The 26579-nt window shown below is 37.6% G+C and overlaps 1 protein-coding gene across 2 annotated transcripts in view; it reads right to left on the reverse strand.

The window, feature by feature from the left end:
* Positions 1-26579, reverse strand: part of NCBP1 (nuclear cap binding protein subunit 1) — a 44291-nt gene that overhangs the window by 14939 nt on the left and 2773 nt on the right. Inside the window, exons 2-15 of one of the 2 annotated variants that reach the window (XM_037850933.1) lie at positions 23897-23985; positions 23243-23343; positions 21108-21264; positions 19007-19114; positions 18531-18652; positions 16804-16873; positions 16169-16384; positions 13960-14057; positions 13346-13409; positions 12273-12383; positions 3924-3988; positions 2526-2588; positions 2200-2274; positions 197-300 (exon numbers count right to left, since the gene is read on the reverse strand). In XM_037850933.1, the coding sequence (XP_037706861.1) occupies positions 197-300; positions 2200-2274; positions 2526-2588; positions 3924-3988; positions 12273-12383; positions 13346-13409; positions 13960-14057; positions 16169-16384; positions 16804-16873; positions 18531-18652; positions 19007-19114; positions 21108-21264; positions 23243-23343; positions 23897-23985 (1443 nt within the window). Of the gene's footprint in view, positions 1-196; positions 301-2199; positions 2275-2525; positions 2589-3923; positions 3989-12272; positions 12384-13345; positions 13410-13959; positions 14058-16168; positions 16385-16803; positions 16874-18530; positions 18653-19006; positions 19115-21107; positions 21265-23213; positions 23344-23896; positions 23986-26579 lie in introns of those variants that run through there. The other variant, XM_037850934.1, reaches the window with a different exon arrangement.

A 26579-nucleotide genomic window follows, 5' to 3' on the forward strand; every position in this document is an offset into this window, starting at 1 on the left:
ATATCAAAAGAACAAATGTAGAAGCCAAGAGTAATTAATCAAATCACAACAAAATAAGTCAAACATAGCCCGTAACAGACCTCCTTTCAAATAGAGGGAAAATAAAGTGCAGGAAAAAAAATTCCATTTCTCCACCTTAAGTAGCTGGCTTCAGAGTAGATTCGCATTGGTACTTTTCTTTTCTTTTTTTACTTACTGCTACTTTCATCTCCATACTTGTAAATGCAAGTTGGGTTGGAAGGACACAGAGTTGAGAAGGTAGGAGGCACAATATCTAATATACGCTGATGGTATGACAACCTGCAATACAAATAACAACCTCAAAAAACATCTTTCACCAGTTCCATTCTTCAGTAACACCCCACTCACCTGGAAAGCCACATTCTCTGATACCTTTAACTCAGCTGACAACCAAGAGGTGAAAGGGTGAAAACATTCTTTAAGCCTTTGTTTAAGCCAGCATACCAAAGCTCAGGCCTACTTCAAAACATTTTGGCTCACATTGAGGTATGGGTGGTGATGATAGGGGGTTGGGGAGCCATTCAGAGTTGTGGACTAGGAGGCCTGGTGGCCAAGAACAGGGGGCAGTGGGGTGGGATGGGGTGGGGTAGACAGTCTGCAGCACTGGGAGACTGGTGGCACTGCACCAAATAAGTAAATACTGATGATAATGGGAGCCATGTTTCTTACTGCCTGAGAAAGTATTTACAACCATGGCAAGGGGACAGCTAGAAAGAATGAGATGTTGGATTGAAAGTAGAGGGACTGGGTGAATGTATTATTTTATAATAGTTCTCTGTAGAAAAAGGCAGATATAAAAAGTTTTAGATGTGTACATGTGTATATACCTAACTACATTCCCTGGCTCTGTCCACCAAGAGCGCCCAGAATCAATGGCACCTAATAACAATGAGCCCATCAAATGCCTAGATCTTGGCTTCTAAATACCATATTCCACTAATAGGAACTTAAGGCTCCTTGGAACAACAGATGATTCCAAGGCAAAGAAACACAAGATGGGCCTGGAACATCTTGTCCCAGAAAATAAGGAAATGCTCAAAAAGGGCAAGGACATTAAACAGATTACAACCCACTGAATAAAACAGAAATTCACTATTGATACATAAATAAAGGAATCAATAAAAGGGGAGAAAGGAAAACTCTTGCAGTAGAAAACCAGCTAAGAAAGAATAATGGAAAAGAGAGCCATCCCTTGGTATCGTCATAGTAGTGGCTGATAAAAGCAAGAGTTGTCAGTGGATGCTAAAGCTAGTGGGGGGAGGTCTGATGACTAATAGGATATTAATGTCACCCCAGAATATCTCCCACAAAATACTAATCCATTGCAAAGGGAAAATGGTGACTTCAAGCATCTGCCCAGCTGATCAAGGTTAATGTCAGGGATGGGCCCATGTGCTCCAGAGGTAATGCATGGAGGAGAGCACCAACAGGGCCCGAGCCAGGCCTGGTGATCAGGAAACATTGGCACCGCCCGAGACTGTAGGCCTGTGCTCTCTAAAATCGACATGAACATGAGCCAAAGAAAATCACAGCTGTTCAAGACAGAAGGGTCTGACCAGAATGACACCCAAATGCTACACATACTCCTGGATGGGAGTCTGGAAAAAGAGACTGTCCTGGGGCATTTGACAACAGCTTGGCAGTGCCTGTGGGCAGCAGGGCAGTACTGGACCAACGGTGACTTCCTGGCTTGGAGGGCTGTATGCTGGTTATGTAGGTGAGTGTCCTAGTTTTAGGGAAACAGACAATGGAATGTTAAGGGATGGTGGGACATCCTGTCTGCAGCTTGTTCTCAAAATATTTAGAAAGAGACCCACATAACAGGAACATACACAGGGAAGGAAAAAGAATGTTGGAACAAATGTGGTAAAATGCTAATTAGGGGATCTAGGTGAACAGGATACAGAGTTCTTTGTACTACTCTGGTAACTTTTCTGTAAAATTGAAATTATTTCAAAGTATAATATTGAAAAAAACCTTATTGGCTTAGTTCATAGAGACTCCAAATGGCACAGTTGCCCAATGTTTTCAGCCTCGATTTCGGTTAAAAACTGAAACGGAAGAGAGGCAAGTACTTGGTAAGAATGCATTCTGGACATACGTTCCAAATAGAGAAGAGAAGCAATCCCCCACACAAATGAGGAGCCCTGAAGGAAGGAGAAAACACAAAGAACTCACCTCATACACTTTTCCAGTACTTCTCTGACAAACTTTGGTTTGGGACTTTCAGGGTCTTGAGTAAGACAATCTGACCTAAGGAAGAAATGCACCCTTTTAAGTTCTTACCCATAATCTGTACTCAGACCTGACTGGAATGTAACTACAAATAGTTTCCTTCTGTTGAAATTATTTCACTTATACAAAGTAAGTAAAATCTCAAGGAAACCAAATATTTCAGACAGCAAAGAAGACTGCTTCTATGTTAGAATTTTAAATACTAACAGTTTTTTGTTATGGTAGACTCCAGAGAAAGGAAAGATAAAATGAAACACAACACCACTTACCAGTCTTCCCAGCTCCAGCGGAACTGGAAGTTACTTAGATGATGGGAAAACCAATTAATAAACCTATGTGGAGAAAGGAGGGAGGGTGTGAATGGTTGAAATTTATAACAGGAACTTATCTTTCCTGTTAGAACCTGTTTCATGGCGATCATGAAAAGTACATTTGCTACTTACACCTACAGCTTCTCCTGCCACTCACCTGTAACTCATCGTCAAAACAAAACAGCTCCCGACTCACTCCTTCTAACAGTGCTGTCCCTCCAGAGTGAACAGACACCATGTGAGCACCTGTTTTGTCACAGGCACCTTACGTATGTTTACATAATTTAATTCTCACAACTTCCAAGAAATGTATTATTTTACTCATATAACAGAGAAACCGAGGACAAAAAAATATTAAAGAACTTGCAGATAAAACATCTTTCAAGTGACAGAGTCTTTTATCACTGCACCATAAATGACAGCCTATACCATCATGGCCACTTCACCCCCAAAACTGCAGCTGATCTCTAACCAGACAGGGAACACCTTTGTACACGGTGTAATGTCTGTCGTGAACTTTCTAAGAGAGCAGTAAATATTTGCTGAGTGAATGGTCGAATGGGATTGCCCAACACAACTAGTGGTTTTATTAGAGTGGAAAAAAAAATCATAGAAGATACTTTCCTAAAGCACATCACTCATATAGCTATAATTTCAATATTAAAATTATTCAAGATAATAAGTCAGCAACACCGGATAGCCCTTATGGATGATTTTCAGATATGGAATTTGAACAACAGGCAGAGAAGATCATGGAAACAGGAAAAACATAATACCTGTCCTGATCTGATAAGGGAAACTGACAAGAGGTAAGAAAGACAAGCTAACAAAGGTAACAAAGGTATGTACCCACAGATGCAAATCCAATGTGAACTTTTCTGTAAACTGAGTCTTGAAGCTATAAGTATTAAAAACTTTTATGTAGAAGCTAATGATTTTCAAAGCAGATGTTATCTGTAAATAAAAGACATATTTATAGATAATAAATGCATTGCACTATTCTTTCCTACGTAAGAGTTAGCACACAAACTATTATAAAAGCTTAACATACCCAATTCAGGCAGCAATATAAAACTATGCCAAAGCACCAAGCATGAAATAAACAGTGATGGATGAAATTAAAGAAAACTTCAGCATGGGCATCATTTCATACCAAAATCAGTCTAGAAAATGTATTATCACATTACAAGCATGAGTTTTGTTGTTATACAAAGGATTATTTTAGTTAAGGATACAAGAAAAAAAAAATCAACTTGGAAATTCTTGAGGTGGCAAAAAGACCTGCTGATCAAATTCTTTTATGAAGCACCAACGGAAGCTGGTGGTGCCCAGTACAGAAAGGAAGCATTAGTGTACCTGTCTACACAGGTGGTATTCATTGTGTCCAGTCGCATGTACAACATCTCAGTTGCCTGTGCAAGCTGTGAATCTGAGGATAAGGAAAACAAGTCTCCACCCTTCTCAAAAATATGATAGAGGAAAAATCTCCTACAAGTCTTTATGATGACCAGTGCTGTTGAGTACCTTTTCATGTCATTAAATTTGACCTGTACACACGTGTAAAATTAAGATTATGCCCATCACCCCCCTAAACTTCCCCTCCCTCCTCTGTAATCCATGCCCTCTTCTCTCCTGCTCACCACTTCCGCCCTCAAGCAAATCTTGGTGTGCTCTCCCTAGATTCGTTTGCATTTTCCAGAATTTAATGTGAATAGAATTACATTGTATGGATTCTTATCTGTCTGGTCTTTTACTCAGCATAATTATTTTGCAATTCATTCATGTTGCATGGATCAAAAACCTGTTCCTTTTTATTGCTGAGTAGTATTCCATTTTATGGATATACCACAATTGGCTTATTTATTCACATTGATGGACATTTGGATTGTTTCCACTTTTTGCCTATTGCAAATAAAGTTTCTGTGCCCAAATCTTTGTGGGGACATACTGCTTTCATTTCTCTTGGGTTAACTGCTGAACTAGAATGGCTGGGTTTATGGTAGGCTTTTAAAGAAATGTCAAATTGCTTTCATGAAGTGGTTATACTTTTTTATATGTACTCTGGCCATTTGAGAGACAGTTTCTCATATCCTTGTCAACTTGGTACAGTATGTCTTAATTTTAGCCATTCTAGTGGATGTGCAGTGGTATCACATTGTTTTCAGTTTGCATTTCCTCATGCTGAGCATGTTTTCATGTGTTTATTTGCCATCTGTACATCTGCTTTAGTGAAGTATCTGTTCAAATCTTTTGACCACTTTTTACTGAGTAGGTTGACTTACTGTTGTAAAAATTCTTTACATATTCTAGATAAAAATCTCCTGTCAGTTATGTTTTGCAAATGCTTTCTCTCAGTATGTGCCTTGCCTTTTCATTTTCTTAGTAGTGTCTTTTATAGAGCAAAACTTCTTAGTAAGTACAATTTATCAAATTAAAAATTTAGCATATGTTTTTGTGTCCTATTTAACTAAAGATACCTCTTCTTAGCGTGGGGGTCACTGAGATTTTTCTCCTACGTTTTCTTCCTATAAGTTTAACGGTTTTAGCTTATATTTAAAGTCTATGATCCACTTCAAGTTAAACTTTACATGGTGTAAGGTAAGGGTTGAGGATCATTTTTTGGTATATGGCTATCCAACTGTTACACCCTTTGTTGGAAAGAAAATTCTTTCCCCATTAAGCTGCCTGGGTACTTTGATAAACCATCAACTGAAGATATGTATGTGTGGATCTATTTTTACACAATTATGTTCCATCTAACTCTATTCTTAAACCAATACCACACTGTCTTGAAAACTGTAGCTTTCTAAGTCTTGGTATGTCTTTTTAAGTCTTGAAATCAGGTAGTATGACTCCATCAACTCTGTTTTTTAAAAACTGTACTAGCTATTTTAGGTCCTTTGCATTTTCAATATAAATTTTATAATTAGCTTATTGATTTCTACCAAAAACTCTGCTGGGATTTTGATCAGAATTCTGTTAAATCTACAGGTTAATTTGAGGAGAACTGACATCTTAGCAACATCAAGCATTCTATGAGCATAGCTTATCTCTCATTTATTTAGGTCTTTAATTTCTCTCAGCCATGTTTCCTGGTGTTCAGAGTATTGGTCTCATACACATGTTGTGAAATCTATTCCTAAGTATTCCGTATTTTTGAAGCTGTTATAGACAGTATCTTTCAATCTCAACTTCTGATTGCTTATTGCTAATACAGAAATTTATGTTTATAAATTTACCTTATATTCTGCAATCTTAATTCTTGTAGTGTTTTTGGCTGATTCTTATATAGATGATTATGTCTACAAATGAAGAGAATTTTACTTCTTCCTTTCCAATCCAGATGCCTTTTATTTTTTTCCTTGCCTGATTGTAGTGACCAGGATATCCGGTACAAGGTTGGAAAGAAGTAGTAAAAGAGAATATCCTTGTCTTAAAAACATTTAGCCTTTCACCATTAAATATGTTAGCTGGAGCTTTTTCATAGATGCCTTTTACTGGAACAAGGAAGTCCCTTTCTATTCCCAGATTGCTGTCAAGTTTTTATCATAAATGGATGTTTGCATTTTGTTAACTGCTTTCTCTGCATTTCTCTATTAAGATGATCATATGGTTTTTCTTAGTTTGTTAATATGATAAATTTAAAATTTATTATTTCCTAGAGATCTTTACAAAGTAATTTTTAATACTAAAAGCAATGAAATTTCATTTAAATGTACCTTCACAATTTCACATACAAAAAAAACATGGCAATCAAAAAGCTCTGAAAGGGTTTTGAGAGGAACCTTTACCAAAATGAGGGTTATGCCTTGGGTCTAGCCGTGAGGTGGTCTTATTCTTAGGGTTTATATAGGAAATTTCTCCATCCGGAGTCATAGCTTGTTCCCACTCATCAGGGAGAGGACCAGAGGACGAGTTCATCCCATTCACAATGATCTCAAAATCAGTCTGGCTATAGGACTCAAGAGACATCTACTTTTATAAAGGAACATCATATTCACTGCCACAAATGTGAATGTTTTCATTCTTTTAATAAATTAAAAAGCAATCTTTTTAACTCCAGGCAAGATATTGCTTTATTTCTTAGTACAAGAAATTTTTCAGCTTTTAAAATGCAAAGCAAAAGAATAATCACAAGAGATTCTAAGAATCCAAAATTGATGAGAAAAATCTTTTCAATGTACTTTAACTTAAATCATAGACATCAAAGAAACACAGCACCTTCAATTCATAAAGCATTTTAAACAATATACTAAATCAATGGCTCACAAACTTGTTCAGGTGTCAAGTCATAAGACTTAAGGTGCGCCAAATATGAATCAACTAAACTTAGAGAAATAGTTTTGTATTAAAGTAGATATTATTTTATATTATTTACAGTCAAATGAAATCAGGGAACTCAGAAAGCTACATGGAGCATCACAGGTGATTTTTGACCTGAGGGCAGATAACAAACCAAGTTATCCTGAGCCCAGGTTTTCAGCATCAGCTTGGACCGTGGAAATGGACAACAAAACCCAGAATTTTCTGAGAGAGACACTCTGTTAGGAAACCTAACCTCTTCCCCTTAGACCAGAACCCAAAGGATTATACCCTCATGTAAGAGTAAATCAGAAATAAGTCTGCCTGCCCCCCTCCATGAAGTGGCAAAGGAAACTGATTATCCCAAGTCTTGGTGCTTACTGAGGGTGGTTATAGGGAACCCGCTGCTGAAAATCTGGATCATAAGCAAAGCACTCATTCAGATTGTGGCCTAAATTCACTCTACTTAGGTAGTCCAAAAAATCTCTAGTGAAAAATTTATTTCAGAGTGATCAGGTGCCTGACAGAAAAAAATAAATCTTTTCTGGAAAATGAACAACTCACAGCGTAAAACTATTAAACATATGAAGAGACAGGCATCATTAGTGAGCAAAAACACCAGCAGATAAAGAATTCAGTAAACTGAATTCTCAGATTATCAAATAAAATACTTGAGTTAAAAGAAATAAAATACAAGTTTGAAGGTATGTACAGGAAAGAAAAATCGAAAAAGAAAAAATAGAACTTCTGGATGTAAGGTAAGATAAGTGAAATTTAGAAAGCAATGCATAAATCCTACTACAAAGAAAGATTAATTTAAGGTGGATCAGAGAACTAAATGTAAATGCTAAAACTGTAACACTCTTAGAAGAAAACAGGAGAGTATCTTCATGACCTGGGAATTGACAAAAGTTTCTTAGGACACAGAAAGCAATAATCACAAAAGGAAAACAAACAAACAAATTTTTATACATATTCAAAATTTTTATGAAAAGTGCTCATGAAAGACACAGTTAAGAGTATGAATAGACAATCACAGGCTGAGAGAAAATATCTAAAAACACACAGCTGACACAGACCTTGTATCCAGAATATAAAAAGACCTCTTACGTCATCATTAACAGTGACAAAGAAACCAAAGTAACAAATGTGCTTACAGAGGAGTTGCATGAATGGCCAAAGGCAAAGGAAAAGCGTTTGACATCATTAGCCACCAGGGAAATGCAAATGAAAACTACAATAAAATGCCACAACATACCCATTAAAATGGCTAAAACTGAAGTGACAGAAAACTCCAAACGTTGGTCAGGATGTGGATAGCTGGACTGCTGACATTCTGCTGGTGGAATGTAAAATGGTACAATCACTTTGGAAAAAGTTTGGTGGCTTTTTATGAAGTTAAATACACACCAGCACTGTAAACCAGCAATTCACACTCCAAGAGAAATGAACCTTATGTTCACAAAAGACTTGCAGAAGAATGTTCATAGCATTTACTCGCAATGAGAGAAAAAAAAAAAAAGAGCACGAGACATCCCTAATGTCCATTAACAGAACAGAAAAAGTGTAGCATAGTCATATGACAACATATTACTCAGCATTAAAAAGAAACAAACTGCTCATACATGAAACAACATGGGTGATTTCAAAATCACTGCATTGAGAGAATAAAAATATACGTGCAGGGCCCCCCTGAGGAGCTGGGGAAAAATCCAGAAATGTTGGACATCCCCGCCTGGGTTGTTGCTGATATTCTCGCAAACATTGAGGACTGAAAAGTTTGATGTGCCGAGCCCTCGATCTTGGGGCTTGCCCTTATGAAGCTTCTTACTGCAAAGGAGAGGCTAAGCCTATTTGTCACTGTGCCTAAGAGTCTCCCCCTGAGTACCTCTTTGTTGCTCAGATGTGGCCCTCTCTCTCCAGCTACGCCAACTCAGCGGGTGAACTCGCTGCCCTCCCCGCTATGTGGGACCTGACTCCCAGGGGTGTAAATCTCCCTGGCAATGCAGGATATGACTCCCGGGGATGAACCTAGACCTGGAATCATGAGATTAAGAAAATCTTGACCAAAAAGAAGATGTGAAATGAAATAAAATAAAGTTTCAGTGGCTGAGAGATTTCAAATGGAGTCGAGAGGTCACTCTCTGGAGGGCATTCTTACACACTATATAGATACCCCTTTTTAGATTTTAGTATATTGGAATAGCTAGAAGTAAATACCTGAAATTGTCAAACTACAACCCAGCAGCCTTGATTCTTGAAGACGAATATATAACCATGTAGTTTACATGGGGTGACAGTGTGATTGTGAAAACCTTGTGGCTTACACTCCCCTTATTCCGTGTATGGATGAATGAGTAGAAAAATGGGACAAAAACTAAATAAAAAATAGGGTGGGATGGGGAGGATACTTAGATGTTCTTTTTTACTTCTGTATTTTATTCTTATTATGATTCTTTCTGATGTAAGGAAAATGTTCAAAAATTGATTGGGGTGATGAATGCACAGCTATAATGGTACTGTGAACAGTTGATTGTACACCATGGATGACTATATGGTATGTGAATATATCTCCATAAAACTGAATTTAAAAAAAAAAATCACCGCATTGAACAAAAGAACCTGGACAAAAAAAGTTCATGGTACAATGCCATTTACAGAGAAAGGAAAACTAACTTAATTTGAATAAAATCAGAATAGTGATTGCTTCAGGTATGGAGAGAGGATTTAACTGGAAAGGAAAGAAACAAACTTTCCTGGGAGATGGAAATGTTCTACGTCATGGTCGGGTGTGGGTTACGTGGGCGTATACACTGGTCAAAATCTGTACAGCTACAATTTGTGCATTTCAACAGAGGTAAATTTTAACTAAAGGAAGGAATGTAAAATAAAAATTACAGAGGGGGTGATGGAGTTACATGGTGGTATATTTGATACAAACATAGCAGAAAGTTGGTAATTACTGAAGCTGAGTGATTGGTACATGAGGAATTCATTACTGCATTCAATTTACTCTGTATATATTTGAAATGTTCCACATTAAACTTTCAAAAAGAAAATAAAAGAAGTAGATAGGTTTAACAGCAGATCAGACACAGCTGGACAGAATTAGTGACTTAGACGAGAAAGAAAAAAATTATTTAGAAAGTAGCAGAGAGGAAAAAGTGGAAAATATCAGCGGTGAGGAGATTAAAAAATGGAGGCTAGAGTGAAAGATACCTTAAAGATATCACACATATCTAAGTGGGGTTCTATATGGATAGAGAAAGATTGAGAATGGGGATAGAGGCAAGACCCAAAGAAATAACAGTTCAGAATTTTCCAGAAATAACAGACAAAACCCCAGAGACTCAACAAATCCTGAACAGGATATATGAAAAAGAAATCCACTGCTAGACATATTTAAGTAAAACTTCAGGGCACCCTAAACAAAGACAGTGTTAGAAGAGCAGCCACAGAGAAAAGGCAGACGATAGTTAATGGCATGATGGCCATTAGGCTGAAGCTGGCTTTCCCCAGCAACAACGGAAGCTAGAGACAGTGGGACGGTATCCCCCAGGTGCAGAGTGACAGCGACTGACAACCTACAAGTCTACACTCAGCAAAAACATCTTCCAAGAATGAGAACAAAACAAAAACATTTCTCAAAAACAAAGAGAGCTGGGCAACAGCAGACCTTCTCTAAAGGAAATTCTAAAAGATATAGTTCCTGTAGACGGAAAGTTAGAGATCTACAAAAATCAACGAAGAGCCCCTACATGGTAGATATATGGCTACATCCAATGTATACATTAGATTACTGTATACAACAGTAACTACTGCATACAAGTTTCGTATACAACAGACTTTCTCCTTTAAGGTCCAACCAATAAGATAAAATTAAACTTCATGACAACACTAGCATATGAAACAAGAGGAAAAAAATGAAACTAAAGATTCTTCTGACCCTATTATCTTAGAGAAAAGTCAGAAATTAATTTAAGCATGTGTGTTAAAAGAACAGAAATTATGTCTATGCTTGCAAACTAGTAGAGGAAAAAAATTAAACGGAAAACAAAAAAACCCTACACAATGCTAAAGACGACATGAAATCAAAGAAACAAAATTGCAGGACAAATAGGCTGCAGTTAAAAGACAAAGACTGCCAGACTGGATAAAATATCAGCTACATCCTATTTATAAGACATCAAAAAATATAAGGATGCAGAAAGGCTGAAAGAAAAAGGATGGAAAAAAATAGATTATTTTAACCAAAAGAAAGCAGGTGTAGCTATGTTAATGTCCAAGAAAATAGACTATTTAAGGCAAAAAGCATTATGTAAGATCAAAGGGATCACTTCAAAGTGATTAGAAGACTCACTTCACAAAAAGATTTAACAATTCTGAAGTGTACATACCTAATAATATAAACTTAAAACATATAAAGCAACAACTGATAGAACTACAAGGAAAAATGAGCAAATTCAGTTATAGTGGGATTCATATACCTCTCCCAGTAACTCAAAGCAGCAGCAGCAGCAAAAACAAACAAAAAAACCCCACAAAACCCAGTTAAAGATATTGAAGAATTTAAACACAATTAATGCACCTGAACAAATGAATGTATAGAGAACCCTGAACCCCAGATAGCAGAATACACATTATTTCATATTTGTAGTATAACTATATTTTGAAAAACGCAAGGGAATGCTTCTCATATATCAGAATAATAGCTAAGGTGGGGGTGGGGATAGAAGGACCCTACTGTGAAGGAGCCTTTAAGGTACGCAGCATGTGCTATTTCACAGTGGGGTGGGAAGGGGTCACTATATGTTCACCTGACAGTGTGTACTTCAGTCCATCCCTCTTGTTCAAATGACAGATTTCACCATCGAAACAAATCAGAAATCCCCTCCCTCCAAAAAATATCCTGAAACTGATGGGAATAAAATAAAAACTGAGAATTTTTAGCTAGTTAAGTTATTAGCAATATTTTCCAACTGGGGACGGAGAACCTTTTTTTTTTTTTAATTAGTGGTAGAACATTAGTTTTACAAAGGATTCTTATTAGGTCTTTTCCTCCAGTCAGATGAATATCTAACCTCCTTGAGATCTAAAAAGACTGTATTTTAGTTAGTTTAGGAGAATTTAAAATGTTTTTCTTTCCTTAGAAATTAAAAATGCCAATTTTCCTCTTTTGTATAGTATTCTTGAACTTCTTGACCCAAATAGTGAATATGTATCTACTTATAGACATATATATATATATTTTATAGACCTATGTACACATAGGTAATACTATATGCACATTTTAAAAGCTGTTTTTTAAAGTAAAAAATTTCACCCCAGAAGCAGAAATATTTAAGTTAATCTTTTTCAGCCAGGCTAAGGAGAGAATAAGTTTAAAAACAAAGAAAAGGATACAACTTGGGGTAGAGAACCAGGTTGAAGTTTGCACAGTTCAATAAGAAGCGTCGTGTACATCACGTCAATGTGAGAGGGTGCTGGAAGTTGAAACAGCTCTGCAAAGATCACCTAAAAAAGAATCAAGACTCAGAACTCAATCCAACAGCCAGCTATGCACTTCCACCGTTTGAAAGACTTTAATGTGCTAACCTAAACTCTAACTACATGATATTCACAACGAAAAAAAGAATTATTTTTTTCAGCTTTGTAATTACAATCTTTCAGACACAAAGACCTTTAAGCAAACACTTGTAATGAAAAGCCTAAGCTGTAAAGACAGGAGAGATGCATTGCCTCTAAAAAAGGATTTTAAAAAGCAGGCAAATGCTATATGAATAAAAAGAGAACCAAAGTAATATATTATAACTATGCCTTCTCTTTCATGAATACTTTAACATCAAGGAATAATGCAGTTAACACTTGGACAAATTATATACCCATGAGCAAGCATCAAGTTAAAAAAACTTGTTTTTCGAGACATAAATCTCCACAAGATGTTCAACTATACTATCATTCTTTTGCATTAGGTCAAAAGCATTTTCCTTCTTTCTGATTGCAAGCTGCTTGGTTCTTTTGATGTCTAAACATAAATAAGGATACATGCTTTATGATACATGGAACACTACACTAGTCAGGTGCATGCTAGTGGTAAGATGCCAGATGAACACAAAGATAGGGTATCTGCCTAAAGTAATACAAGGTTTTAAAGGATTTAAGCCACTTACACATTTAAGTGGACAACGTAGAGAGAGAGAGAACTTCCACTATTCATGATAACTATCCATGAATGAAGACATACTACATAAATAATTTATAAGCATCTCAAAATTCCACTTGGCTACCAGTCTCAACCTCCTCTTTCCTAACATGGCTAACAGAGTACCAGAACTGAAAGCAATTTCCTTTTTCCTCTGCTAACTTTCAATGCCTGACAAGTAGCAAGGAAAAAAAAAAGAAAAAGTCAAGAGTAGATTGCACTTTGAAATAACAGATTCAGAAACTCAGAAACAAGGCCCATGGGGAGTGCGTACCTCAACTATGTGGTAGTTCAGGGGGATCTTGCTCTTCCCCGGGTAGCTTACTAGCTGCGCGGCACTACAAAAAGCAGAGTGTCAGTTCAGTGAGGACACAGACACACGACAAATCAAACATGCAGTTTCCAAAACAGTGTGTTCAGATATGAGGAAAGGAAGCCTCTTCTGAAATGCATCGTTTAACTAGGGCACAAATTATTCTACTACAAGGAAAATCTTCTTTAATGCATCCCAAATTCTTTGAAAGATCAAAAGGAGTCTCAAGTGATAATACTGAAGCAGCATATTTGGATCTACTTCTAAATTTAAAAAATTTTTAACAGGGGAGCCGGCTCCTCCAAAACTATATTTCTTTCCACCTTAAAACTAAACCAAAACTTCCCAAACTCTTAGAAAAAGGCTGCATCATACAAACTTTATTCTAACCCACCCAGAAAGGTAGCATTTGAAGGTGAAGACAAGAGCCCCCAGAAAGTAAAGCAAGTGTTTTTAGACACAGGGTTTCAGGAGGAAAGATTTCCTCATGGTCTTCATGTAACAACATTTTGCTCTTCTCAAATCCTAAAAATTGCTTTTTCTCTCCTCTAAAAACACCATGTAAATAATCTTACCAAGTCTTCCTTTCCTTCCAATGGGACTTAATGATGCAGTGAAGATTCTCTTCTATCACAAATCTTTCTACTGAATGGCTCCCTGGCATAACGGGTCCCTGGATGAAAATCAAAATGTACACATTTTAAAAAAATGTACACACCTAAAAAAATATTTTCTTTCAGTTATTCAACAAATACTCGAGAGCTGTAGTTTCAGGCACTACATTGGGTACTGGGGCTAAAAAGTTTTGAAGTGATAAAGATATGCTTTTCAGCAAATTTCTTTGTCATGTTCATTTGTATCTACAACAAAACTAGAATGTCAGCTTCGATGTTTCTTCCTACTACATCCTACACCATGCTGCCATTATCCACTGCATAAACCAACTGTTATATGAAACAAACCAAATTTTGTATATTAACAGCCCTGAATGTACAGGTGGACTTATTTTTTTTTAACCACGAGAAGAGACTGCTTCCATAATATCACCGGGAGGGGGAATATTCTATTTCCAACACCATATATACACAAATAATTGCGCATGTATTATAAGATACCTACAATATATTGTTTTACAAAGGTTACAAATAATTACCTACATGATATTGTTTAATTTTTTTAAGTATATACATAGCAAACAAGCTCAAGGAGTATACAACAGATTGTTAATGGTGACTTTGGGGTGATTTTTACTTGATTCCTTATTCTTCTCTGTAATTTCTATATTTTTTTTGATAAGCATCGACAAAACAACAAATTCTCTTCATTTTGAGGAACTAAATACCTCATTTAATCATGCTCCTCCAGCAAAGGATGGATGGGCACATTACAGGGGCAGCACCAATCTTAAATATAAAAATAGCACAGGACAAAGATTCTGAGGTTCCACTGTAGTCCCCTTTATGCACAAAGATACCTAATCACAAAAGCTTCCTTCCACAGTCTTCCAGTTAGACATGATTATTTTGACCATTACCTGATGGTGACTGAAAGTACTTTATTCTATATTGAATATAGCAAAGCAGGCAAGTTGATAATTTTGTATACATAACTGATTACCTGAAAACTTTTTATTCTGAGGTAGATTACACACATACTACATTTTCACTGGTCATAAGCACTTCACCAAAGGACAGAAAAGGCAGGAGAAAGAAAACTGGTTCTTTTATCAATACCGTCATGCTAGTGATTCTCAACCAGTGGCAATTCTGTTCTTCAAGGGACATTTGGCAATCTTGAGACATTTTTGGTTGTCATGATCAGGGAAAGGAAGGGGGGGAGTACCACCGGCATTTAGCGGGCAGAGGCCAGGGACACTGCCAGAACCCTACAATGCACAGGACGACCCCACAACAAAGAACAACCTGGCCCAAAGGTCGCTGGTGACGAGGCGGAAAAGCCCTGCTCTAGGCTGACTGGGACCCCTGCCAGGCTGCCACTGTGCTTGCTGTCCCCCTAGTAAAGTTGAGACAGCTGTATCAGGGCGGAGGTGTACATCAGTTAAAAGGAAAAAAATTTTTTAATGGAATAGTAACATCAAATCTATACATTTTCTTATTAATTGCTGAAGTATAATGGCTGCCAAATACTTGACTTCAAAATAAAGACTATATGTATTTAAAAACTATAATGTCAGCTTATATTAATATTCAGGTTTTTTAAATTAAAAATACTTCTAATATTTGTTTTAAATAAATACAGTGAATAATGACTTAAGTCAGCTGTGAGGGCTAAAGAGAGAGAGGAAATCTCCCAAGCTGGGTATCTTTCTTTTTTTGAAAGATAATCATATTACTAACAGCAGCTAACAGCCATTGAACATTCGCCAGGTGTCAGGCACTGCTCTCTGCATTTTATGTGTGTTAAAAATTTAATCCCAATAACCACCTTACGAGGCACATACTATGACTATTCCTTTAGGAAACTGAGGCAAATCATTCATCCAAGATCCCACAGTGAGGATCTGGCTAAGCCAGAATTAAAACCCAAATGTGGCTCTGGAACCTACATTCTTAACCAGCACATGATGCTGTTTCTTTGTCTATTTATACATACTAAATAAAACCTATTGTGTGAGATGATATCACTCCCTGAATTAAAATGCTAACTTCATTGCCATCAACCTTCTTAGAAAATAACTCAAAATTAAAATTCATCACGCCGTAATTCAAGCAAGATGGAACCATAAGTGCAACACCACACAAGCCATCTGAGTTGGCCACGTACCTCAGGATCATCTGTGTAATCAAACATTCTAAAGATAACCCGTGGCATCGGGTACACTGAATCTTCCGTGTGAGGAGGTGGAGTAAAAGGAGGCAGATTGTGCTGCAGCGCTTCACACAGGATACTGTCAAAGGCAAGATAAGGTCTTAGGATGTGCCGTTCCTGCCAGCGATCCTTTTTCAATTTCTGAATCTGGGCCCACAGGCAATCTAAATACTGAAGACAGATTAATTTTTAATAATTAATATATATTATAAGGCTAAAAGAAATAACATTTTGACTGGACACAACACAAAACCACTACCCTCTTAAATACAGGATACATAAGTAAGCTACCTTGCAATGTAGCTTTTCAAACCTGACAATGTACTTTTCAAACCTGGCGTTTAAATAAAAACATACATCAACACCGTGCTTCCTGAAATTCCAGAGAACAAGGGCATGTTTTCTCAGTTCCCATCTAACATTGATTAGAAGCCCACTCTAGGCCTATGGCTGTGAGGAACTGGACCCTGGACATGAAATGTGGGAACCAGCTAAGGTGTTCAGATGGAATGATGTGTATAGATTACAAAGATTCGAGTCTTCTGAAGAGCTGACTGTGCTTGTAGCACAAGAAATTGAAATCAACTTACCTCCTCTTGTGGATGTGGTTTATCAGCAGTCCATACTTGTAGCATGGGTACATGAGTCTTCTGGCGTCTCCTAAAAATAAAAATGAAAATCTACATTTAGGCTTTTAAAAACATGAGAAGACGCTCAGACACTTTCACGATTAATAAAGTGCTAACTAAAGCAATGAAATAACATTTTTGACTACCAGACTGGTAGACAGCAAAATTTTTGATAAGGTTCTGTATTGCTAAGATGTGGGCGAACAGGCAGTCCCAACACTCCTGGCTGAGAGAATAATGGGTATATCTTGGAAGGCAACCGGACTAAATCTCCCCCAAATTAAAATTGTTCAGACCCTGCAGTCCAACAATGCTACTTTTAAGAATTCACATTCCCCATAAATACACAGGCATATGGTCACAAAGACATAGGTGCAAGGCTATTCACTGCAGCACTGCTCATAAAAGCAAAAGACTGGACAAACCTAAATGTCCAACAACAGGGGACTGGTTAAAGAAACCACGGTCCTTTAAAACAGTGGAATGCCACACAGGTGTTGAAAAGAATGAGGCAGGCTATATACTTTTATGCAACAAAATCCAAGTTATATTAAGGGGAAAAAAGCAAAGTGCGAAACAGTGTGATTAATGGGCTATCACTTGTATTAAAAAAAGGGGAAAGCCATATATTCAAATGCTAGTTAGTATACTCACACTCTATCTCCAAAAGATACCGAAGAAACTATTAACAAAGGTTAGTTATTTCAGGAGAGGGGAACTAGATAATGAGAACCAAAGGGAAAAGGAGGCTTATCTTTCTCTTTACTTTCTTTTGCAAATAATTTTTTGTACACTTTTCAAAAATATAAAAATAACATACATTTTAAACATCTATCATTTAAAGGTAGCTTAATACAATGAAAAATCAGATTCTCTAGACTCCTTTTAACTTTATCTGCAGCTAAGCAGGTATTAATAATACCCAAAGAGCCTATTCAAGACAGAATATGAAACTTCTGACAAAGTAAGTCTCAAAACAATTATGAAACGCTTAACCATTACCATGCCACTCGGTGAGTAAGCACAACTTCATTCACAAGGCCTATTATTAGTATTATATCTACCAAGATAAACCAAGCTCTGACACTGGCTTTGGAGAAGTGGGAAATGGGAACACATGGGACCATTTTAACCGATACGTGCTAGTCCTCGGACGCTGTGGGCTGGAGTGGGAGGTTAAGAACCACTGTTTTAAGGGCTTGAAGGAGGATTAACATCATGAAACAAATATACTGCAGGAGCCAGGGCTGCGGGTCTCCACCCATGGACTATATTTATTAATGACATAGGTCTCCAAATCTCTCTCCCAAATAGTGTGATTCAGAGGGTAAGGGGCAATGGGAGGATGGAGGGGGAGGACAGAACAAATGTCACAGGTGCTTCTATGCACACTAATATTTGAGAACCAGTGTGTACACATTTTATACCTGTTGCCCACATGTACAAAAGCAGTTTAAAAGAAGCCATGTTACCAACTCCTTTGCACTGGCAAAGGGAGAAAACACATACAATCACTTTGAAGTCTCAGTGGGTTGTGACAATAGGGAATGAGGTTACCTAGAGAACATCTTCAGAAATCCTACTACTTATTTGTGAGAAATGAAACTCAAACAGCATCACTAACAGACACAATGTAACATGCTTATTATTTCAGCAAGATATCCTTTACTTAAACAAAGAGTCCTTACTTAAGATAGCTTTCAGTGTTGGCAAAGATGCGATCCATCTCTGCATCTTTCTTTTCATACAACTCCTTTCCAACCCAGGGCAAAGATGACAGAAATGCATACACATACCAATCCCGTCGTACCTAAAGAAAGAATTTTGAAAAAGGTAAGTTTAAAATATGTGCTATTTGCTATTCAATTTTCAACATCTTTTATTTAATCTTGAATGAAATCCCATGGGAATTAAACAAGGGTTAAGTAAGATATCTGGTTCATTCGGAGTGTTTCTTGATAAGGCAAGCCTAACCAGACAGGAGCACTTGGATTAAAACACAGATGTCATGAGAAACCACCAGCTTGCCAGCTGACTTACATTTAGATATTAAGAATTTATAGCGTGCAAGTCTGCTACTATCTTCTGTTTTTTATTACTAAAGGTTACCAGTGAAAATGTGCTCATACTATATGGACACAATTCAGCATAAGAGTTTTCTTACCTGAGGCACATCTTCTTCCTGAGTTACACTTACAAAATTTTCAAACATAGCAACCATGGATGGGGCAGCTATTACATGACAATTCACAAGATCAGATAAAAAACGGACCTGTTGGGGAAAACAATTTCTGCTATTAAATCTATATGTTCTCCTTCATGATAAGTACAAAACAAAACAATACAGCAATTGTCTGAACAGGAGTCCGAAAAACAACAGTCCAAGGGCCAGACCAAGCCCACTGCCTGTTTTTTTGCACAGCCTGTGAACTAAGAATGGTTTTCAGATTTTTAAATGCTTGAAAAGAAAATCAAAAGAATGTTTTATGACACATAAAAATTATACAAAAATAAACTTCAGTGAGTATAAACAAACTTTGACTGGTGAGCAGCCATGATTATTTGTTTACATAACATGTATGGTTGCTTTTGCACCATAATGACAGAGTTAAGTGGCTGTGACTGAGACTGCATGAAGGAGAGGAATCTGTCCATTTATAGGGGTCTATGCTCTGCCATGCTATATTATACTATACTATCGTATGAACCCAGATGGTAAAATATTCCAGCTGCTTCCACCAACAATCTCTTTTTCCACTTGGTTGTGCATAAACTTAATGGACAATAGAATTGGAAATTACTGAACAGATGTCTTTTGGGTGTTCTTTGTGTGCCCCTGCTAAGCACTATTGAAGGCCTGTCATATGGGAGGTCACAGTCTCATGCGGCATATACCATCTCAACCCAGAGGGATGGCTCCTATCCTAAAAGGCAAATAAACAGTGCTCTAGGAATGCCAACGAAGGAAGTAGGGAAAGCATCATAAAGGAGGTGACAACTGGGCTAGCTCATAAAATATCTTTAAGTGTAGCTCAAGAAAACATTCTAAGCAGAGGGGTTCAAAATGCAGGTGTGTAGAGAACCTGCAAGTCATTTTCATACAGTTGGAGGGTACAGGAGGCAAGGATAGAGAAGTAGAATTGAAGCAACCAGCAAGGGTCAGGCTAAGGCATCTGGACTTAATCCTATAGTCTGATGGTGTCCAAAGTTTTCTGTGTATCAGTAAAAAAGAATTTGATCACATTATCTCCAACACTGGACCACTGTCAATGTATGTATTATGTTTTAGTAATGTTTAATTCCATTTCCAATGAAGATAAATAAGAGTCCTAAAAAATCCTGCAAGCCAATGAGTCATCTTGAGCACCAGGCTTTGAAGACGGCCCACTGCAGACAATGGGAAGGAACTGAGGTTTTTAACGAGCAGACAAACACGGGTAGAGCTGAGTTGTAAAAAGACAACTCTGGTGCCACTGTCGAAGATAAAGTGCAAGGGGAGAACATGCATGCAAAATGATGAGTTAGGAGGCTGCTGACAACATGAAGAGAGAGGCATGAACTACACCAGAGGCGCTAGAGACAAAAGAGAAAGCAGGCAGAACTGATGGGACCTGGGTACTGCTTACAGTATGAGGAGGAGGGGGAAGACAAAACTTAACTCTCGGGTTTCTGGATCGGTTACCCAGTAGACAGTGGTCACTGTGTGTGGGCTGGGGGGAGGACAGAAGAAAGGAAATATGAATTGTGCATTTAGGGACTTCCAGGTAGGAGACCTCAAGCCCCCCCACATAGCATTTGGAGCTCAGGAGATACAGATTACAGACTTGAGAGGTCATGAAAAAAACGAAGGTGGTTTCTAAGCTATGAGAGTGGATTAGAATGCCCCAGGAGAATTAGAGAGAAGTGAAGCAAGGACAGAACCTTGGGAAAAACATAATTTTAAGGGGTAAAGGAAGATGACCCAGGAAAAGGAGACTCAGGAATAGAAGGGAGGTGAGAGCAGGAGGTCCTGCAAAAAGTGGTGTCACAGAAACCAAGGGAGGGGGAAGGAGTGTACAGACTCACAGGCAGCAGGTCAGCTAAGACTCAGTGACAACAAGCCACTGAACTTGGTAGTGAGCTCTATAGTTCTCTTAATGAGTGCTTTCAAAACAAGCAGCCATGGTTGGGGGGTAGGAGGGCAGCATTTCAAGAGAAACTGATTGTGGTTCACCCCCTCCCTCCATCCCAGCACTAAGTTCTAATACACACAGAAAGTAACTTACCAGATATACGGCTTCATTATAGTTGTTTGCTTTCAATGATTCTTTAAGTTGACGAATCATGGCTTCTACAAATTCTCCACCAAAGTTGTAATTCCTGGCATTCAGCAGTCCAACTAATGTTGTATAAATTGTTAACTTCTCAGGTAACAGACGTGCACTGATTTGAGAACCCAGTACAATGAGAAAACCCCAAGACAATGGCATTACATAAAGTTGCTGAATTTTAGATTATATAAACTTTTTATCATTTCAACCCTAGAACAGGATTACTCTTAGCTATGGTTTTAAAAACTACTTCAGAAAAGGCCTAAAAGTCGTTAAGTTGCAAACATCGCCCCCTCCCTCAAATTCTCATTTAAATTTGGTTAGTTAATCCAAGAGTTAACAAAATGAAACACTCTAATTGTGATGTTATCAAAACGTAATAAATGTAACCAATGCTAGATCAGTTTTTCGTCAAATGTGTTTAGTGCAACTGAACAGCAGTTCCCCAGAACAGTTTCTGTGGTCAAGCATCCTGGAAATGCTGGGTGAAACAAGTTTCTTTAAAGCAGAATCATTAAAGGGAGATGCAGCATTCAGTGTTTCTAAACATAGCTAACCAACTGTCACAGGACCAAATGCCACTTTGAGAAACCTATTCTAATTGCTTAGAAAAGACGCAAATTAGAAACAGTTTCAACCAAATTCCTATTAGTTATTTGCTAACTTTACATGGTACCCTGATAAAGTAAGATTTCTTTATACCTCAGTCTGCTTGCTCCAAGTATGTTAATTTCCATGAAAGTTATTTAAAAAGTAGGGAAGAGGATTACAGTAATAAACCTTAATTTTTGGAAAATGCAAACACAGCCTCCTTTAGGCAGTCTTCAGAAATTAGCTCAAAAAGAAAAGCAAATAAGAATTCACAAATATACTGGCGGGGGGGGGGGGGTTCTCTTGTATGTTTCTATATTCTTCCAGAGCATGGAAGGAGAGTGCTAGAAACAATTTTAGTCTTTAGAAAATACTTGCAATGATAGCTATCATGACTTCTCTCCCCAATCCCCACCAAACCTCCCCAAACCAAAAATTAAAAAAGGCCTCTGCTAGACAATTAAAAATAAATAAATAAAAAGCCTGGGCTCCCACTAGAATTTAAGCATAAATACTGTTCTATTTCATTCTAATAAATGGTTTCAAAATGAAAGGCATCTTATGGATAGAGCAAAATGAGTTTTTTTTTTTTTTTTGTGGTTTCTTTGATTCCTTAGTCTAAGGATATGTCTTCCTGAATTCTAAAAGGATTCCTTTTAAATATCGTAAATCAAATTAACTGAACTTTAACCGTGAGAAATTAAAATTAATTCTGATAGTTTCAATTTGCATGTACATCTTTAAATTTCAAAAACAAGTTGCAAGAAGTAAGAAACTATTTTAAAATAAGTGAAATGACAACTTGAAAGAAGCGTTCATAATTTAAAATTTAAAACTACCTCACAGATGTTAAAATTTCATGTAAAAATAGTCTTCCTTTTTATGCAGAAGCAGCTAGTTCTTTGCAAGGAAAACAATTCACAGTGGATTGTCTGAGAGGTGAGAAAGTCCAGATTGCTATTTCCATCACTGGGAGAGATCTGCTTCACCATTTCATAGGAGAATTTTCTCACTTTTATTTCCTCCCAAGTTAAATGCTGAAAACTGTTCTAGCTAACGTAACTCAGACAAAAATGCCCATTCTGCAAAAGCACACTGAGTCTTCCAAGAAGGAATAGCATATGGGTGACTAGCTCTCAAATTTGCCTGGTGTTATGGATTAAAAAATAGAAATTAATCTCCGCTTTATATATTTGAATGCACATGCTTTAAAAAAAAATCTCTGAATGTGAAAGTATCTACTTTCAAACTTAAAATTGGTCAACTCAAATGATTCTCTGATTCTAAGAAACAGAACATAAGGAAAATACTAAATGTTAGCCCTAAGAGAAAGCTTTTTTTCAGCAAAGGGCCAAAGGTCATTTCATTTGTACAAATTCCTCCACAGAAAGAAAGCGGATTAAATATGAAGTATAAACACATCTTTCAAACATTTCCCAAAGCAGTGAGGAGTAGATAATACATTATCACCTGGATTCATAAATCTTTTGCATACATACACTGTACAAAGAAGCCTTAAGATCTTGCTCTTGTAGTTAGGAAGATCAGCTTCCAAAACACCGGCTAAGCCTTCTAGGTTGCTCTCCAAAGAGCAGGCGCTCTGTAGGGGACATCATGTTAAATACTTGTCAAATACTCAGCAAATCGTGAATTCAAACAAAATTGTCTGAATGATCACAAAAACAAGCAAAATTCCTTATGTAGAAGACACTATGACATGTTCAGTATAAATCAACTTAGGTAGTTACTGTCCTTAACAAATCCATGAAAAGAGAATACATGACATTAAACAAGTAGGTCTCCAGGAGAGCATGAGAAACGGGAAGACAGCCTGGACTCGAACCTGTCTGTGTGTGGCTCTGGACAAATCACCTCATGTTTCTAACATTTGTTTGGTTCTTCAATCATAAATTGAGAAGACTATTTCCTGAGATCCATTCCAAGGTTCATAGATTCCGAAAATTATGAAAAACACTGAACTCTGAATGAACTGCACCCCAGGGGTTTTAACATGCATTTGGGCCCCAGAGGCTTGGTAATACCAACTCTGCCTGAAACTCAGATCAGTCATCAATTGCCAGCTGCAGAAATTTATCACAGCCCGGGCAACCACCACCCTAAGCCCATCAGTCTGTGCCTATTGGGGTGCATACCTTTTCTCCTACTTTGCATATTAAAGATTCCAAATGATCTTCAGTTTCATTGGCATCAGAGGTCTTTCTCCTTTTGTGAGGCTGTCCTCCTTTTTTAATTAAAAAAAAATAAAAAAAAATCACATGATGAACCAAGAACCAGCTCTCAGAAATTGTGGTCTTAGGCTACAATCTCTTCTATTAGAAGTCCCACTTTTATACACAGTAAGTAGCTCTTAATTGATTGTCCTCTCAGACTAGGCTAGATTAACCAATGGTCGCTGCTCCCAGGGCCACTGTACAACTCCAGGATGCACCACTTATATTAAATTGTATGTGAATGGCACCCTGTGGGGGTACACAATGCAGCAGCCCTGTCGGGTGCTGCGGACAGGCTGCATGGGTGTCCACAACATGCTAATACTACTGGTCAGCAGAATACTCTCCATAACCCTCATGCACTGCTACTCCCATTCCTTTAACTTGAGTTGTTCACTTACCAACAATTATCTGTTCCTAAACCTGCTAGTGCCAGTAGCACTCATTACTGCAATAATGTAATGTAATTATTACGTAAACTAATGAAATATGGGTATAACACCAAACTGACTGCTCTGGAAAGACTCAATCTAGCAGACCTATACTCAAAGAAAGTCCTGAGTACAGTATCAACAAACAGTGGGGTGGAGTGGGAGGGGGAAGTACCATGTGATTTACGATTCCCTGTTTTAATTCTCTTTTGATTAACTGAATAACTACTGATCCAAAATTCTATAATCTGAAGAATCTTATATTAAAATCGTCTACCATTCTGAAATTATTACCAATTACTTATCTGTCATTTTACTTGCTTAAGAACTCAGGTTCTGTGCTACAAATCTCCACCTTAAGCAATGGACTGCCTATCATTCAGACCCCTGCAGTTGCCAGCCTCTTAACTCTCTTTTTTGTTTTGTTTATAACTTAACATACCCACCTTAAATCCTTTTGTAGAATTGCATGAGGCTGAGAAAACTAAAATAGTAATGTTAAGTATAGAACACAACATTGTTGCTACACAAGGTCGGCTAGTCTCCTAATATACTTCCATTTTTGATTCTGTCAATTAGATTATGGGACAGCATATAGACTAGGAAGCAACAGTCTGCTACTGGGCTGGGAATCTGTATTCATAATGAAAATTTGCAGCTGGATATAGGTTTACCCAGGAGCAAGTTAATATATAACTTCAATCTTCAGAACCATAACAGCCAAAAATACAGAATGACTCCTTCAGAGTTCATAATCACTGGCATGTCTTCTGGTACATTTGGCTCGAAATGTCTGGTGGTCCTCCTAAAATAGCACCACCCACCATTCTTCGCATGGGGTGTTAAAAGTCTCTCCAAAGACTGAAATAATGTTCCGACACCATGTAAATTTAAATAAACCAAATAAGACCAATCTCAATGGGGTGGGGGGAGACATTTGGCAATCTCTGGAGACATTTTTGGTTGTCACAATTGGGGGAGTGCTACTGGCATCTGTAGGGTAGAGGCCAGGGGTACTGCCACACACCCTACATTGCACAGGAACCCTTCCCCCCCAACAATGAAGAATAATCAGGCCCAAAATGCCCACTGTGCTGATGCTGAGAAACTAGAGTGCTCTTCAGGACCAGATTTTGCTCAGTTTGGGAGAATGCAGATGCTGAAAAACCAGCTGAATGAAAGCAGCTTTTTTTTCCCTTTCCCTCAACTATACTGTTCTTTTCTTTCAGACCCATCTACTTTGTCTACTCTTTATCCCACTCCTACAACCTCCCTAAATTAACTATCCAAAGAAGTAACAAATCATACTCTAGTATCTACAAGCTTACTCCCGCTTACTTACAAGCTTGAAAAGGGGAAAACAATGCTGCAGAGAATGAAAGGTAGGATTTCTGAGAAAAAACTAGCAAGTGCATGTACACAGCCACATCTCTGAACTGCGCCCTCTCTTTCTCCCCTCTCCCTAGTGTGGCTATGCTGAAGGAAAAGATTTGTTTAGAGAATGGGAGGAGGCAGAAAAGTATCAAGAGGTTGGAGAGGCCCACTATCCTCTAACATGAGAGACTATGGAGGTAAAAATAGACCACAGACACGATCCAAATCCACGGACAGCAATGGGATATTGAATTCTGAGGAGAACTGGAGTTGCAGCCTGGGGACATGGAATAAAACACCTTGATTAAGAATAAAACGTGAGGAATTAGCTACATGTTTTCATGTACCTTCAAGACAACATTATCAGTTGTGGCTCGGAAAGCAACAACAGACTATGTTAGAAATGTAGCCGTGTAACAGTTACACAATGTGAACTATATACTGCCACTTTTTAAACCCACCCAAGAAGATCTTATACCAAATAGTTTTCTCCCATAAGGAGATGCAATTTTATGTGTACAGTGTACTAAACTTATATTTTTATTAATATTAGGTGTACTATAATAAAAATTTTTAAAGCCACAAAATATAAAAAAAAACCCAACAGTATAAAAGAGAAAGTAAAGTACTTTGATGCCGCAGATTTAAAAGAGGCAACCATCACTTCTGAAACAAATTATACTCTCCTTCAAAACAACATTCCCCTGCACTTTTATTCTTAAACAAAAATATTCTACAGTTAAGTAAAAGTCCACAGATAAGGACTTAATTCAAAGTAGTTTAAATGGGTTGAATATGGG

This window comes from Choloepus didactylus, chromosome 10 (assembly GCF_015220235.1).
Source record: "Choloepus didactylus isolate mChoDid1 chromosome 10, mChoDid1.pri, whole genome shotgun sequence".
Taxonomy (NCBI): domain Eukaryota; kingdom Metazoa; phylum Chordata; class Mammalia; order Pilosa; family Megalonychidae; genus Choloepus; species Choloepus didactylus.